Genomic DNA, 17305 nt, shown 5'->3' with positions numbered 1-17305 from the left:
GCACAGATCACACCCCGACACAGACCACTCACCCGACTTCACACACACTGCCACCACTTACCGAACATATGGGCGATGAGTCCCGGAAGTACTACTACAACTGTCTGCCAATCACCAGGATCATACACTCTAAGGCTATGGATTCATTTAAAGCATACAAGGGTCAGACATATTAAAGTTTTAAGCTTTAATAGAAAAGGTACAGTGCTTACAATAAAAGGATATAAAAAAAAATGGAAATAAAGAGTGACATACAAATATGCAAAACAGTTATAAAAATAAAAGGGAGAAACTTGCAGAAATATCTAAACTTTGCATTCTGGTATTCTGTCCCCTGAGGGGGGGGAATATGAAATGGATTACATCAGCTTTCTGCCCCTCAATCTGTGAACTTTTTTTTTGTAGAGGGACTAATTTATAGGCTTAGCCTGGAGATCAGATTTCTGGACCAGCCTTTCGTGTTAATATTCTAATTCCTGGTTTGTGACTAGACCACAGCTACTTTATCAATGAATACATAATTTTTTTTCTCTTAACACTCTTTGTGTAACCTTTCTTTCCCATAATAATTAGCAATTATCAGGCTGAACTAGGTCCCATTTAGCATCTTCCTACAAACCATCAGAGGTGTGAAATGTTTCCAATTCTGTGCGTTCTCAGGAAGGTCCCTGGGGTCTGAGATCAGGAAAACTGCCTTTTCTCAGGATAACATATGTTATGACCTTTGTGAAGAGCTGCAGCCTAAGAAACAGATGCTAATTTACTTCCGGTCATATATCCATACATATACATATTTTCACTACACCTCCCTCCTTATGAACGTGCATGGGGGTTGACTTACAGGTCAGCTCCCGAGCGCAAATCTGGGTCCGACCCGCCTTGGTGAGATAAGCCATCAGCGTTGCCGTGATTAATTCCTTTCTTATGTTGAATTGTAAAATATTGCTGTAATATCAGGCACCAACTAAGCAATTTCCACCTGTGTCCATTGACCTTCATTTAGGGTTACCTGAGGGTTCGCCATATCTATAAGAAACGGTTTTAGTTCAAGCAATCGCTCAGTCATTAAATAAGTGCTGCCCCTTCGAGTGGCTTGATCGACAATTGCCCCTTTCCCAGCACGTCTCTTCAAGATGGAAGCAATTTTAGGGGTTCTGGCAGCAATAACCAATTTCCTCACTTTTCCAATCAGATTTCCAGCATGTCCCTCTTGCAGACCGTTTTGCTGCCGCTCCCCGGCCACCCCTCTTATTGCCAGCTGCAGCGTGTGCACAACACAGCGCATGTGATGAACAGGAAAGTGTTTTGAAGCAGCTTCAACAAGATCATCTATTTCTACAGTATAATTTTGCTGTTCTTCTGTAGTAATATCTGTTTGTTCCTCAGTTACATGAACAGCACTGTGGCCTTCCATCTCAAACATAATGAATCCTAAATTTTCCTCTAGCTGTTGTTCATTACTCTTATTCATCAGTTTAATTGTACTTTCGTAATCTTGCAGAACTTTTTCCTCTAAGGCCTGGAGAAACTGGCTGCTGTGATGAGCTTTAGTATCTTTTACCGCCAGTGTCTTGGTAACAACTTCTTTGTTGTCACAAACATATCGAACATTGATGGCAAAATAGTTCACTCTGTGACGTGTGCAGGCATCCATTTTAAGAAACATGAAGTATCTTTTTGGAGTCTTTTTAAGATCTTCCTTTTATTTAAAGTCTTCTTCAATCACTAATTTTCTAATACTTTCTCTTTCCAGAGAAACACCAATGGATAGAGCAGATTTCTAATCTGCTTTTGCTATTGAAAACATTATCTATGAGCTCAAAAACCTTTCAGGTGATGCGGTTTTTTAAAAAGCTGATCTGCTTTTGCAGCTGAAAAACGTATCCTCAAAAAATGCAGGAAAAACGCTGTGTGTGAATGTAGCCTTAGATCAGGAATAGAACAGCCATTTATTGTACATTTCATAACTTTCCCAAATTCCTATGAAAAAATATTCAGCACATTCTGCATTGAACTACTGTACCCAATTTATTATATAATTTTAGGAGTCGGTCCATTTTATACCGACTCCAACTCCGACTCCACCAAAATGAGCACCGGCTCCGAATCCACGACTCCGACTCCACAGCCCTGCAGGAAAGTATACAAGTATACCAAGATCCCCAGATCTGACCCCCTTAGACTTTTACTTTCGGGGTTATGTGAAGCAACATGTGTACATTGAACGTATCAACGACATTAACCCCTTAAGGACCAAGCCACTTTGTAGGTTGACCAGGCCTTAATTTTGAAATCAGACCACTGTCACTTTATGTGCTTATAACTCTGGAACGCTTCCACGGATCCTGCTGATTGTGAGACTTTTTCTGAGACTTTTTTTTTCGTGACATATTGTACTTCATGTTAGTGGTAAAATTTCTTCGATATAACCTGCGCTATTTGTGAAAAAAATGGAAATTTCCAAACTTTTAATTTTTGTACCCTTAAATCATAGAGCAATGTCACACAAAATAGTTAATAAATAACATTTCCCATATGTCTACTTTACATCAGCACAATTTTGGAAACTAATTGTTTTTGTTAGGAAGTTATAAGGGTTAAAAGTTGACCAGCGATTTCTCATTTTTCCAACAAAATTTACAAAACCATTTTTTTAGGGACCACCTCACATTTGAAGTGAGTATGGGGGGGTCAACATAAGATACCCAAAAGTGACACCATTATAAAAACTGCACCCCTCAAGGTGTTCAAAACCATATTCAAGAAGTTTATTAACTTTAGGTACGTCACAAGAATTGAAGCAATGTGGAAGGAAAAAATTAACATTTAACTTCTTTTTTCCCAAAAATGTTTCTTCGGACACAATTTTTTTATTTTGTCAAGGGTGTCAGGAGAAAATTAACCACAATATTTGCTGTGCAATTTTTCCTGAGTACACCGATACCCCATGTGTGGCGGAAGACCAATCTTTAGGCGCACGGCAGTGCTCAGAAGAGAAGGAGCATCATTTGAGATTTTGAATGTCATATTGGCTGGAATCGAGAGCGGACGCCATGTCGCGTTTGGAGAGTCTCTGATGTGCCTAAACAGTAGCAACCCCCCATAAGTGACACCATTTTGGAAACTAGACCCCCCAAGGAACTTATCTAAATATGTGGTGAGAACTTTGAACCCCCAAGGGATTCACAGAAGGTTATAACGTAGAGCTCTAAAATTAAAAAAAAAAATTTTTCCACAAAAATTATCTCTTCACCCCCAATTTTTATTTTCCCAAGGGTAACAGGACCCCAAAAGTTATTGTGCAATTTGTCCTGAGTACGCTGATACCCCATATGTGGGGGTTGACCACTGTTTGGGCGCATAGCAGAGCTCAGAAGGGAAGGAGTGCCATTTGACTTTTTTTGGCTGGAATTGAGATTGGACGCCATGTCGCGTTTGGAGAGCCTCTGATGTGCCTAAACTGTGGAAACCCCTCACAAGTGACCCCATTTTGGAAACTAGACTCCCAAGGAGCTTATCTAGATGTGTGGTGAGCACTTTGAACCCCTAAGTGCTTCACAGAAATTTATAGCGTAGAGCTGTGAACATAAAAAAAATCGTATTTTTTCCACAAAATGATCTTTTTGCCCCTAAATTTTTATTTTCACAAGGGTAACAGGAGAAATAGGACCCCAAAAGTTGTTGTGCAATTTGTCCTGAGTGCGCCAATACCCCATCTGTGGGGTGGAACCACTGTTTGGGCGCATGGCAGAACTTGGAAGGGAAGGAGTGCAGTTTTGGAATGCAGACTTTGATGGAATGGTCTGCGGGCGTCATGTTGCGTTTGCAGAGCCCCTGATGAGCCTAAACAGTAGAAACTCCCCACACGTGACCCCATTTTGGAAACTAGACCCCCCAAGGAGCTTATCTAGATGTGTGGTGAGCACTTTGAACCCCTAAGTGGTTCACAGAAGTTTATAACGTAGAGCTGTGAAAATAAAAAAAATCATATTTTTTTCCACAAAAATGATCTTTTTGCCCAGAAATTTTTATTTTCACAAGGGTAACAGGAGAAATAGGACCCCAAAAGTTGTTGTGCAATTTGTCCTGAGTGCGCCGATACCCCATCTGTGGGGTGGAACCACTGTTTGGGCGCATGGCAGAACTTGGAAGGGAAGGAGTGCAGTTTTGGAATGCAGACTTTGATGGAATGGTCTGCGGGCGTCATGTTGCGTTTGCAGAGCCCCTGATGAGCCTAAACAGTAGAAACTCCCACAAGTGCCCCCATTTCTAGATGTGTGGTGAGCACTTTGAACCCCCAAGTGCTTCACAGAAGTTTATAACATAGAGCCGTGAAAATAAAAAAAATAAAAAAATCATTTTTTTCCACAAAAATGATCTTTTTGCCCCCAAATTTTTATTTTCTGAGGGGTAACAGGAGAAATTAGACCCCCAAAGTTGTTGTGCAATTTGTCCTGAGTACGCTGATACCCCATATGTGGGGGGGAACCACTGTGATCCCTTACTGCGATCTTTGGAAGGCAGAATGAACAAATCCATAAAAGGTGAAGAATTGGTCTTATCTTTTACGCCGTTCCTTGTATGGTATTAGTGATTAGGCGACTTTATTCTTCGGGTCGGTGCGATTACAGCGATACCAGATTTATATCCTTTTTTCATGTTTAGCTTCTGTCACACACTAAAAGACGCTTTTTTTTATAAGAATTCTTTGTAAGAAATTTTTTGCATCGCCATATTTTGAGAGCTATAATTTTTCCATATTTTGGCCGGCTGTCATTTGAGGGCTTGTTTTTACAGTACGAGCTGACGTTTTTATTGGTACCATTTTCGGGCACATAATGTTTTTTGATCGCTTTCTATTCTGATTTTTGTGGAGGCAGAATGAACAAAAACCAGCAATTCAAGTTTTTTTTTTTTTTTTTTCCCCCTCAGTTCCGCGTGTGGTAAAATTGATAAGGCAGCTTTATTCTTCGGGTCACTATGATTACAATGATACCTCATTTATATAGTTTTTTTATGTTTGGCGCTTTTTACACAATAAAAACTTTTATAGAAAAAATAATTATTTTTGTATCACTTTATTCTGAGAACTATAACTTTTTTATTTTTCTGCTGAAGGAGCTGTATGGCAGCTTGTTTTTTGCGGAAAAGATGGCGCTTTAAGTGATACTATTTTTATTACCATTCATTTTTTTTATCGCGTTTTATTCCACCTTTTCCAAGCGGTATGATGATATCACTTGGAAAAGTTTTTTGTGGGTTTTTTTTTTCACGGCGTTCATTGAAGGGGTTAACTACTGTGACAATTTTATAGATGGGATTTTTACGGACGCGGCGATACCAAACGTGTATTTTTTTGTTAATTTTTTTGTTACATAAAAATGTGAATTTTTTAGGGGAATTTTTTTTTTTTTTTTTAATACTTTTTTTACATATTTTTTAAAAAAAGTTTTTTACCTCATCCCTTTATGGGACTTTCACTTTTTTACTTTGATTTGCAGGTATAACACATTGCAATGCATTATACCTATGCAGAAAGCTTCTGAGATCATGCTGTGAGCATGGCCTCAGAGATTTTATGTAGCTGGATGACCACGGGGTTGTCATGACAACCCCGGGTCATCATGGCTGAGATCGGGCAACGCGATTATATCGCGGGGATGCCGATCTGAGGCAGAGGGAGCCCCCGACCCTCTGCCTCCCCCCTGAACGCTGCGATCGCGCCCATTCGCAGCAGTCAGGAGGTTAACAGGCATGGACGCCGCTCCTGGCTACTAGGGCAGGAAGCTCAGCCACCGGCAGCGCTGAGCTCCTGCACTGACTGGGCAGGAGATGCTGAAATTTCAGCATCTCCTGCAGGCTCATGCTGTGATCGGTCAGTGAGATTGACTGACCAAACACAACGCTCTGGGTGCGGGGGACCGACGGCAAGGGTCTCCGCACCTCTTGCTGTGCCTGTCAGCTGTCTGACAGCTGTCGTCACTGAACTGTCACTGCGTGTTTACATGCAGTGACAGTATAAATGCATGACTGGCACAGCCCGGCATGATGCAGGAACTTACATCCTGCCATGACGGGCTATACCCATCATTGGACGTTAAGGGGTTACTTATTTAAAACAGAGAATAACAGACGTTATTCACTCTGTTACACCAGACGTCCTTACCCGTGTGTGGCAAGAATTTCACTATCGTTTGGATGTGTGCAGGGCATCAAATGGAGACCACATCAAACTACACTGAATAGGCATGAAACTGGGAGGGTTTTTCTTTTATATGGAGCAGATTTCACATTTCTATAGTTTTTTGTTGTTTTCCAGTGACTGGTCAAAAGTGCACCATGACTTTATGGACACACTGTATTTTGCCCTAGTGCTCAATTTACAGCAATATCGCTCAGTACTGCTGTAAAGTGTACTCCATGATGAGGGTGTTCAGTAAACACTCAATATGGCAGGAGGGATAAAGAAGTGGGAGGCAGATTCAGAGAAACATATCCCAACCAGACTAAAGTCATTCATATTAATATAATTTTAATTGACATGAGTGTAGCATGATAAAAAATGAGAAAATGACTTGAGCAGAATCTTTATAGCGTATGACAAACACCAGCACAGTAGTTCTAGACAGACACACAATACTATAATGGCTTGAACATTTGTTCATGATGAACTGAAAGTTCACTGAATCACATTTTCTCTGACTAGTCCATATAATTCATAAGACAGAGAAGATTTTCTTGGAGCTTTGATGATTTTTCGATATTGATTGTCCCTGTGTGAATTCTTTGATGATTAGCAAGAACAGATTTCCTGCTAAAACACTGACCACATTCCAAACACAAAAACGGCTTCTCCCCCGTGTGATTTCTGTGATGTTCAACAAGTTCTGATTTCTGTGCAAAGCATTTCCCACATTCTGAACACGAGTATGGCTTCTCACCTGTGTGAGTTCTTTGATGTCTAACAAGACCTGATTTCTCAGCAAAGCATTTCCCACATTCTGAACATGAAAATGGTTTTTCACCTGTGTGAATTTTTTGATGTTTACTAAGACCTGATTTCTGGATAAAACGTTTTCCACATTCCAAACATGGGTATGGCCTCTCTCCTGTGTGAATTCTCTGATGACGTTCAAGATGATCTTTGAACATAAAACACTTTCCACATTCCAAGCACGAAAATAGCTTCTCCCCTGTGTGAATTATCTCATGCTTAAGCAGGCTTGACTTCTTTGTAAAACATTTGCCACACTGTGAGCAAGAATGAGGTTTCTCCCCTGTGTGAGTTCTTAGATGTTCATTAAGAATGGATTTCCTAGTAAAACATTTTCCACATTGCAAGCATGAAAACAGCCTTTTTAGAGATGTGTTTTTCTGTCCTTCAAGACTTTCTTTATGAATTCTTAAATGTACAAGGAGATTTGCATTGTGGGCAAAACATTGTCCACATTCTGGACAAGGAAATAGATTATCCATATTTCCCATTCTTTCATGGGAGCACTGCTCAGATTCTTCAGCAAAGCATTCCACAGATTCAGAAGATAAACTCTGTGGAAGAATATGTTCTGGACCTTCCTCATAATTCGAAAAATCCCACAACAGTTCTGGAATATAAGGACCCGAGTACGTATTTTGGGTAGTAGGATGTTCTATTAGAGATGTTTTTGAGATATCATTATAATGACTCTTCGAGGTATTGTTGTAATCATCTGCTGGAAATAAAAAGGTATTTTCTTTTTTACAACTTGTATATCATAAATCACACAAAATACAGACCTGAACAGATTTAAAGGCGCCATCTAGTGAAAACAAGTCATCACCCATATATACCGTAGGTGATAACTTATTGATTCGTGGGGGTTTGACTGCTGGTACCCGCACTGATGGGAAGAATGGGGAACTTTTATTCACGTTAAAATAGGGTGTCAATGGGCATTCTCAACCGCTGTTCCATTTAGGTCCCTGGGGGTTGCACTCAAAACTACCACTCAATTTTATAACAGGGATATAAGCCCCCCCGTCAGGGATAAAGATTCTCTGTTCTAACGATTTGGGGGGGTTCCAGTGTTCAATCATCCACTAACTTAAGGGCCTGTCACACTAAGCGAAATCGCTAGGAATATCACTGATTTTGTGACGTTATAGCGATATTGCTAGTGATATCGCTATGTCTGATACTTATCTCCGACCGGCTCCCCCGCTAGCTATCGCTGTTCGCGCGAGAATGGCCTGGGCAGTTTCTTGTCGTCAGCTTCCTGCGGCGCCGACGAGCGACGCGGGTGGACGTCAGGATCGCCGCGTCTGACAGATAAGTAGCGACCCCTGACCCCTGCTATGTCGCTGGTGAGATCTGCCTGTGTGGCAGCTCACTAGCGACCACTTAGCGATGCACCAGCGATCTTGACCGCGTCATATCGCTGGTCGGGATCGCTGGTGCATCGCTAAGTGTGACAGTACCTTTATTCCCTATTCTGTGGATAGGAGACAACTTGTTTTCACAGGACAACCCCGTTAATGGTCAACAAGCGATGAAAGACAATGTTTAGTCAGATTATATGCATGGGCCATGATTGCTAACCCATAAACGCTCAGAGATTTTCTGTGATGGGACAGATGATCATATCACACCAAGAAAAAAAAATTCTGACAAGTTCTAACTCACTGAATGTAATAACCTGTCATACTAAAACAAAATAACCTCTATATAGAAAAAAAGCAATTTTTGGTTTTCTGTGTTTTTATTTTTTAGTGTTCACGTTTCACACCAAATAACCTGTTGACTTAATTGTTCGGGTTATTATGTTGTCATGAGATTTATTATATGTAGGCTTTTGTTTTATATGTATGTAATAAAATGTATTTTATATTAAAAAAAAAAAAAAAAAATCGCTTGATATTTTTTGTAGTGAGGACTTTTTATTTTGTATTACTTTTTTTGCAGTTTTTTTCATCCATACATATTTTTTTTTACATAATTTCTCTCCCAAGAATTCATGAAAGATCTGCGGGGAACATTTTTTCCCCTATTATAACAGAGGCAGGCTCCACAGGCAGATTTGCTTTGGATCATAGGACCCAGAAGCTCTGTTATGCCGGCAAAGACTCTGTTCCTGTGATCGCCAGGTCCTACAGAACATCGGCAATGTTGATGCTTTTTTTCACTGCAAAAATGTCAATAAATGATAATAGCTTTTTTTCTTCTCCCAGAGTTCAAAGCTGACCAGAACAAGTGCCATACATTTACAAGGTTATGATGTTAAAGCCCAGGACCAAGCTCGATACATTTATGGTGTTTTGGTTGTTATCTGGTTAATATGTATCCTACAAGTATGCTCACAGGGTAATATATAGCAGCTGATGTCCTCAGTGAGACACGAGTAGTCAATGCAGACGACAGCTCCTACACACCACATACAACAAGGATGCATTGCTGTGCATTTTGGCCAACAGTATGAATGACATTCATACTGTATGTACCAAGTATAAAAGTAACTAGTCATTAAAGGGGTTGTCCACTACTAGGACAACCTCTTCTCGATATGAATGTTTGCCTGCATGAAACATGGATTTTTGTGATAAACTCAACATAAAATCCTTTTCTCTGAGACGCTCATTGGGGGACACAGATACTGTGGGGTGTATGCTTCTGCCGCTAGGAGGCTGACACTAAGTGGAAAAAAAAGAGGTTAGCTCCTCCGCCGTATACACCCTCGCCCCCATTGTGGGCGGAACTCAGTTTGGTGCCAAAGCAGTAGGAGGACAACAACATCAGCCTTAATACAGGTACAACATGTCCAAAAAAAGACCACCCTTATATCAAATAAGTAAATGCATATTAATTAAATAAAACAAGAGCCAACTGGCTAATAGGGTGGGTGCTGTGTCCCGTAATGAGCGTCTCGGAGAAAAGGATTTTACGGTGAGTTTATCACAAAAATCCATGTTTCTCCTTCGCCTCACTGGGGGACACAAATGCTGTGGGACATCCTAAAGCAGTCCCTGGGTGGGAGATTGACTCACCGATCCAAGCTACATGCACCTCTTGTTTAAAGGTGCGCCACCGCTGCTTGGAGAATCCTACCCAGGCTCGCATCCGCCGAGGCCTGAGTGTGGATATTATAATGTTTGGTAAATGTGTGCAGGCTGGACCAGGTTGCTGCCTTGCAAACCTGTTCCGTTAAAGCCTGATGCCGAAGCGCCCAAGAGGCGCCCACTGCCCGAGTAGAGTGCGCTTTGATCCCTGCTGGAATCGGCGCGCCTCTAATGTGGTAGGACTCCTGAATAGTCAAACGAATCCATCTGGCTATGGTCGATTTTGAGGCAGCAAGTCCCTTCCTGCGCCCTTCGGGGAGCACGAACAGAGTGTCCGTCTGACGAAAGGGCGCCGTCCTCGACACGTACCTCCGGAGGGCTTTTACCAGGTCTAATGTGTGAAGAGCCTTTTCCACACGGTGCACCGGTGCTGGACAAAAAGAAGGCAGAAAAGGAGGGGCTGGTCTGAGCACCACCTTATCCTTATGCAAAGTGAGGAACGGAGCTCGGCAGGATAGGGCCGCCACCTCTGAAACCCGCCTGATAGAAGAGATGGCCACTAGGAACACCACTTTCCAGGAAAGGTACCTCAAAGAGACATCCTGAAGTGGTTCAAATGGAGCTTCCTGCAGAACACTTAGGACCAGGTCAAGGTCCCAGGCGTCCATAGGCGCGAATAAGGCCGATATTTGTCTCCTGAGGGAACTTGGGGCCAAGCCCGAGTCTAGGCCCGACTGGAGAAAGGCCAAGATGTTGGGAATCGAGAATCTTAGCGGAGAAACACTCCGGCCTCGGCACCAAGCAAAGAACACCTTCCAGGTGTGGTGGTAAATTCGTGCTGAAGCAGGCTTCCGGGCGCTAACCATTGTAGCGACCACCTTGCTCCCAAACCCTGCCTGGGTTAGAATCCAAGAGTCAACGGCCATGCCGTCAAAAACAGAGCCCCTGAGTTCGGGTGGCAAATCGGCCATTGAGAAAGTAGATCTGGGCGCTCTAGCAGTCGCCAAGGAACGTCGGCGAGCAGCTGCATTAGATCTGCGTACCACGCTCGACTGGTCCAGTCCGGGGCCAGCAGAATCGCCGGAACCCCTTCCGTCTTGATCTTTTTGATGGCTCTCGGGAGTAGTGGCAGTGGGGGAAATAGATATGGGAGGCGGAACTGGTTCCATGGCAGAACCAACGCATCCACAGCGATTGCTTACGGGTCCCTGGCCCGAGCGACATATGTGGGCACCTTGACGTTCACTCTGGACGCCATCAGGTCCATATCCGGAGTTCTCCACCGTTGACAAAACTGCTGGAAGACCTTGGGATGTAGTGACCACTCTCCGGACACAAGACCCTGCCGGCTGAGAAAGTCTGCCGCCCAGTTTTCCACGCCCGGGATGTGGACTGCCGAAATCACCGAGTTGTTTTGCCTCGGCCCACTGAAGAACGTGCCCCACCTCGCGCATAGTTGCTCTGCTGGGGGTGCCCCCTTGGTGATTTATGTAAGCCACCGCCGTGGCGTTGTCCGATTGGATCCGGACAGGGCGGCCTGCTAAGAAGTGATGAAACTGCTGCAGAGCCAGCCGAATTGCTCATATCTCCTATAAGTTGATCGGGAGGCGTGCCTCCTGTGGCGACCACCGTCCCTGGGTTGTGTGGTGGCGAAACACCGCTCCCCCGAGGAGACTGGCGTCGGTTGTCATCACCAACCAATGGTCTGGGGGGAAGGGTTTCCCCTGGGTCAGAGAGGTTATCCACCAACCGAGCGACTGCCTGACTTGAGAGGACAGTCGGCACGGCCGATCGAGCGTGAAAGGATTCTTGTCCCAAGCTGACAAGAGAGCGTGCTGCAGGGGGCGAAAATGGAACTGAGCGAACGGTATCGCTTCCATTGCTGCTGCCACCATTCTTCTTAGAATCCTCATCCCGAAACGAATGGTATAAGGGACTAGTTGGCGAAGAGTCCGAACTCCCTGCCAGAGTGCTAGGGCTTTTTCCTGAGGGAGAATTACCAACCCACGGCAAGTGTCGAAGATCATTCCTAAGAAGGAAATCCTCTGAGCTGGCACAAGGGATGACTTCTTCGCATTGACCAACCACCTTAAGCGGGCAAGAGTATCTAGCGTGATGTTGACATTTTCCTCACATGCCCGTATTGAAGGCCCCTTGACCAATAGGTCGTCCAAGTAAGGCAAGACGACTATGCCTCGAGAATGCAGTATGGCCATGACAACTGCCATAACCTTTGTAAACACGCTGGGAGCCGTGGCTAGCCCAAAGGGTAGCGCTACAAACTGAAAATGTTGACCATTGATGGCGAAGCGTAGGAACCTCTGATGAAGAGGAAAAATGGAAATATGCAGATATGCGTCCTGGATGTCGATCGAGGCCAAGTATTCTCCCTGCTCCATGGTCGATATGACTGAACCAAGGGACTCCATCCGGAAATGCCTGATCCTGATGAATTTGTTCAGAAGCTTCAAGTCCAAAACAGGTCTGACAGACTCGTCCTTTCTGGGAACCGCAAACAGGTTGGAATAGAAGCCCTGAGCTCTTTCGTGTTCTGGTACAGGAACAATGACCCCGTTGTGCTGGAGCGATTCGATGGCTCCTAATAGAGCGCTTGCCTGGGCATCCACCCTGGGAAGACGAGAACGAAAAAACTGTCTTGGAGGGTACCTGACAAATTCTATTTTGTAACCTGAGGTCACCAACTCCTTCATCCATGCGTCGCGTCCAACACTGAACCAGACGTGGTGAAACCAGAGTAGGTGGCCGCCCACCCTGCTGGTGTCGTCTGGTAAACGCCTCGAGTCATTTGGCTGATGATCTTTGGGATCTGGATCCGCTCGATCTGGGCTGTTGAGGACGCATTCTCCTCAATGGGTTGGCTCTATATGAGACCTGCCACTCCCTACCCTGGTTGGGGCGGCCTGAAGCGGCTTGACCTTTTGTTGAGGGAGAAACCCGCTCTTTCCTCCTGTGGAGTCGGAGATGAGTTCATCCAACTTCTCTCCGAAAAGACGGCCGCACTGATAAGGCAGAAAAGTCAAGGACTTCTTGGAAGTAGAATCGGCCCGCCATGTCCTTAACCATAGAGCTCTTCTGATAGAAATTGCGTTAGTGGCAGCAAGTGCAGAGCAATTGCCCACATCCAAAGATGCATTGATTACGTAGTCTCCAGCCATCGCCATCTGACTCGCGATCTCCGATATCTCTGCAGGTAGATCTTGCTCCTGCGCGACTTTATTTAACGATTCTGACCATGAGATCATAGCCTTGGCTACCCAAGTTGCTGCGAACGAGGGAGCGAGTTCTGACCCTGACGCTTCATATACTGAACGAGCTAAACTCTCTATGAGGCAATCCGTGGGATCCTTAATAGAGGAAACACTAGGCACGGATAACAGGGTTTTAGTGGCTAGGCGCGAAACTGGTGGATCCACCATTGGAGATTCTGTCCAATTTTTACGGAGGTCCGGGGCAAATGGATACCTTTGTTTCGAGTGCCTTTTGGCCAGAGAAACGCCTATCTGGCTGTTCTCTGTGTCGCTGCACTATGTCCTCAAACTCGGGGTGAGAGGAAAAAATTCTGTGCGGCTGCTTTACTCGCTTAAATGCCACCTTATGCCCCGTAGCCGCTGCGGGATCTTCCTCAATCCCCAAGATATGATTGACGGCTTCTATGAGGCTGTCCACTGTTTCAAGTGACCCTGGAGTGTCCAGGTCAAGGGGCTCGTCTGAGTCGAAATCTGAGGTCTGCTCACTATCAACCACTGGTGACGGGGAGCAAGAAGCAGAGCTTACGGATGCCAGGGCACCGGATGGACTGGGTGACACAGCGTGGATTCGTTTCCCCCAGGTCTGCCTGGAATAAGAGCGGCCCCTGCAGGCCGGAGGCTCGTGTGAGGTGGAGGTTCCCTCTAAGGTCGGCGAGCCATTGTCCCTGCCCCTATCTGGGGCCTGAAGGGACTCGATTGCCCTCGTAAGCGACCCCATGGACTGTGACAGTGATAGGGCCCACTCCGGGGGGTTCGGCACATTGGTCGCGGTCGCAGGGGAGGGCTCCTGAGCGTGTTCGGACTCGCAGGCTTCGCATAATCACTTGCTCTGCGCCCGCGGAAACGCAGCCTGACAAGAGATGCATGCAGCGTAAAAAAAGTGTGCGTCCTTGTTTTTTCGGACATGTTGTATCTGTCCGCTGCTGGGGAGGGGGGGGAGGAGGTAGCACCTCGTTTTTCCTGTAGCGTGGCCTCTCAGGCAGCACTTACCCCAGTCCTGCGCCCCCACTCCTGGACGCCTTAACATCCAAAATCGTACGCCACCAGCTGTGGGGCGGGCTGCCAGCATATGAATCGCTCCAGGGGCGGTACTTCCGACTCTGTGGCCTAGCCGCGCTCCGAAGCCGGGGACTAAATTTATTCGCCGCCGCCCAGTGCGGGGCGGGCCTGAGGAGGCACTTCCGCCCGCGGCCTAGCTCTGGCTAAAGCCGCGGCCTCAATTTTATCCCCTACCCGAAGGGGAGGGGTGCGGACTTCCATGGCGCCGAAAAATGGCGCTGTTTACAGGCGCGGGCTGCTGCTGCTGCAACGCCGCCTGACGATGCCGCCACGCTCAGCCCTGAATCGCCGGTGGCCTCCCCGCTAAGGGCTCCAGTCCCGATCTTCACAGGAGCCCTCCCAGGCCCTCTCCTCACAGACGATCCTCTTCAGCTTCCTGTGCTCTGGTATGTGAGGGGGCCTCGAAAAAATAGGAAGTGCAGGCACTCTAGCACCGTCTAACCCCTTCAGGGGGTGAGGAGAGGGACCGTCAGCCACCTTGCAGCACCGCAGTCTCAGCATTGGTGGAGCAGTGGGGGCCGCACGGACTAGTCTTGTGCCTCTGTACAGCCCATGGTTTCAATACCTAGGGGTGGTCAGGGCTATGTCCGGCATTGTGTCCCACGACGCGGGAGAGGATACGTGGAGGCGACACTCGCACGTGCTCGCCCGTTGTAGGTTTGGGGAAATCGGACCCTTTCAATAGGATCTGTTACCCCTGTCTAATCTTCATGGGAAAAGAAAAAAGTCTGGGGAAAAAAAAACAGACATGTGCCTCCATGGACACTAAGCAAAAAACTGAGTTCTGCCCGCAATGGGGGCGAGGGTGTATATGGCGGAGGAGGAGCTAACCTTTTTTTTTTCACTTAGTGTCAGCCTCCTAGCGGCAGAAGCATACACCCCACGGTATCTGTGTCCCCCAATGAGGCGAAGGAGAAAATAAAAATCTTAAAACTCACCAACTGTGCTGGTACCGTTCCAGCAGTGTCAGTGCTCACTTTTCTGGGGCTCACATGCGGTTGTTATGACACGTGAGCTTTGTGCTGCAGTCAATGTCCCCACCTTTGGACGTATACATAATTGAGATGAAATGGGAGATGAGGCTGGCCACTTACGTCCTGATTACTAATACTTCCGAAAGCAGAGACAGTGACGTGAGCGCCGATTGGGTGCAGGGCTCACAAGTCATAACAATCTCACGTCAGCCCCGGGAATGCGAGTGTCAACACCGTTGGAACTGCGCTGGTAAGGATAGTGAGTATAAGTTTTTTTATTTTTACGGTGGAAAACATTCATATTGACAAGGGTGGGCCGAGAAGTGGACAACTCCTTTAAAAATCAAAATGTCAATTTTCTGCAAGAGAAGATTCTTGAGCAATAAATAATACTGCTTCCAAAACCAGTAAATAAATAATAATAAAAAAATGTACTGGGCCTGTGTACAAACTTCCTTTACAGTATCACTATAAAAATACAGTGGGGAAAAAAAGTATTTAGTCAGTCATTAATAGTGCAAGTTCCACCACTTAAAAAGATGAGAGGCGTCTGTAATTTACATCATAGGTAGACCTCAACTATGGGAGACAAACTGAGAAAAAAAAATCCAGAAAATCACATTGTCTGTTTTTTTTTCATTTTATTTGCATATTATGGTGGAAAATAAGTATTTGGTCAGAAACAAGCAATCAAGATTTCTGGCTCTCACAGACCTGTAACTTCTTCTTTAAGAGTCTCCTCTTTCCTCCACTCATTACCTGTAGTAATGGCACCTGTTTAAACTTGTTATCAGTATAAAAAGACACCTGTGCACACCCTTAAACAGTCTGACTCCAAACTCCACTATGGTGAAGACCAAAGAGCTGTCAAAGGACACCAGAAACAAAATTGTAGCCCTGCACCAGGCTGGGAATACTGAATCTGCAATAGCCAACCAGCTTGGAGTGAAGAAATCAACTGTGGGAGCAATAATTAGAAAATGGAAGACATACAAGACCACTGATAATCTCCCTCGATCTGGTGCTCCACGCAAAATCCCACCCCGTGCGGTCAGAATGATCACAAGAACGGTGAGCAAAAATCCCAGAACTACGCGGGGGGACCTAGTGAATGAACTGCAGAGAGCTGGGACCAATGTAACAAGGCCTACCATAAGTAACACACTACGCCACCATGGACTCAGATCCTGCAGTGCCAGACGTGTCCCACTGCTTAAGCCTGTACATGTCCGGGCCCGTCTGAAGTTTGCTAGAGAGCATTTGGATGATCCAGAGGAGTTTTGGGAGAATGTCCTATGGTCTGATGAAACCAAACTGGAACTGTTTGGTAGAAACACAACTTGTCGTGTTTGGAGGAAAAAGAATACTGAGTTGCATCCATCAAACACCATACCTACTGTAAAGCATGGTGGTGGAAACATCATGCTTTGGGGCTGTTTCTCTGCAAAGGGGCCAGGACGACTGATCCGGGTACATGAAAGAATGAATGGGGCCATGTATCGTGAGATTTTGAGTGCAAACCTCCTTCCATCAGCAAGGGCATTGAAGATGAAACATGTCTGGGTCTTTCAACATGACAATGTTCCAAAGCACACCGCCAGGGCAACGAAGGAGTGGCTTCGTAAGAAGCATTTCAAGGTCCTGGAGTGGCCTAGCCAGTCTCCAGATCTCAACCCTATAGAAAACCTTTGGAGGGAGTTGAAAGTCCGTGTTGCCAAGCGAAAAGCCAAAAACATCACTGCTCTAGAGGAGATCTGCATGGAGGAATGGGCCAACATACCAACAACAGTGTGTGGCAACCTTGTGAAGACTTACAGAAAACGTTTGACCTCTGTCATTGCCTACAAAGGATATATCACAAAGTATTGAGATGAAATTTTGTTTCTCACCAAATACTTATTTTCCACCATAATATGCAAATAAAATGAAAAAAAAAACAGACAATGTGATTTTCTGGATTTTTTTTTCTCA

At 45.3% G+C, this 17305-nt stretch overlaps 1 protein-coding gene across 8 annotated transcripts in view; it reads right to left on the bottom strand.

Moving 5' to 3' along the window:
• Window positions 1-6515: 6515 nt before the first annotated feature.
• Window positions 6516-17305, bottom strand: part of LOC141100193 (uncharacterized) — a 33855-nt gene continuing 23065 nt past the window's right edge. For 7 of the 8 annotated variants that reach the window (XM_073588507.1, XM_073588510.1, XM_073588508.1 and 4 more), the window contains one exon: window positions 6516-7712. In XM_073588507.1, coding sequence (XP_073444608.1) covers window positions 6703-7712 — 1010 coding nt within the window. In that variant the 3' untranslated portion in view covers window positions 6516-6702. The remainder of the gene's footprint in view (window positions 7713-17305) is intronic. The other variant, XM_073588509.1, reaches the window with a different exon arrangement.

Source organism: Dendrobates tinctorius, unplaced genomic scaffold (assembly GCF_039654945.1).
Source record: "Dendrobates tinctorius isolate UK_male_01 unplaced genomic scaffold, ASM3965494v1 ptg000103l, whole genome shotgun sequence".
NCBI classification, from domain to species: domain Eukaryota; kingdom Metazoa; phylum Chordata; class Amphibia; order Anura; family Dendrobatidae; genus Dendrobates; species Dendrobates tinctorius.
This window is presented reverse-complemented; position numbering and strand designations above follow the sequence as displayed.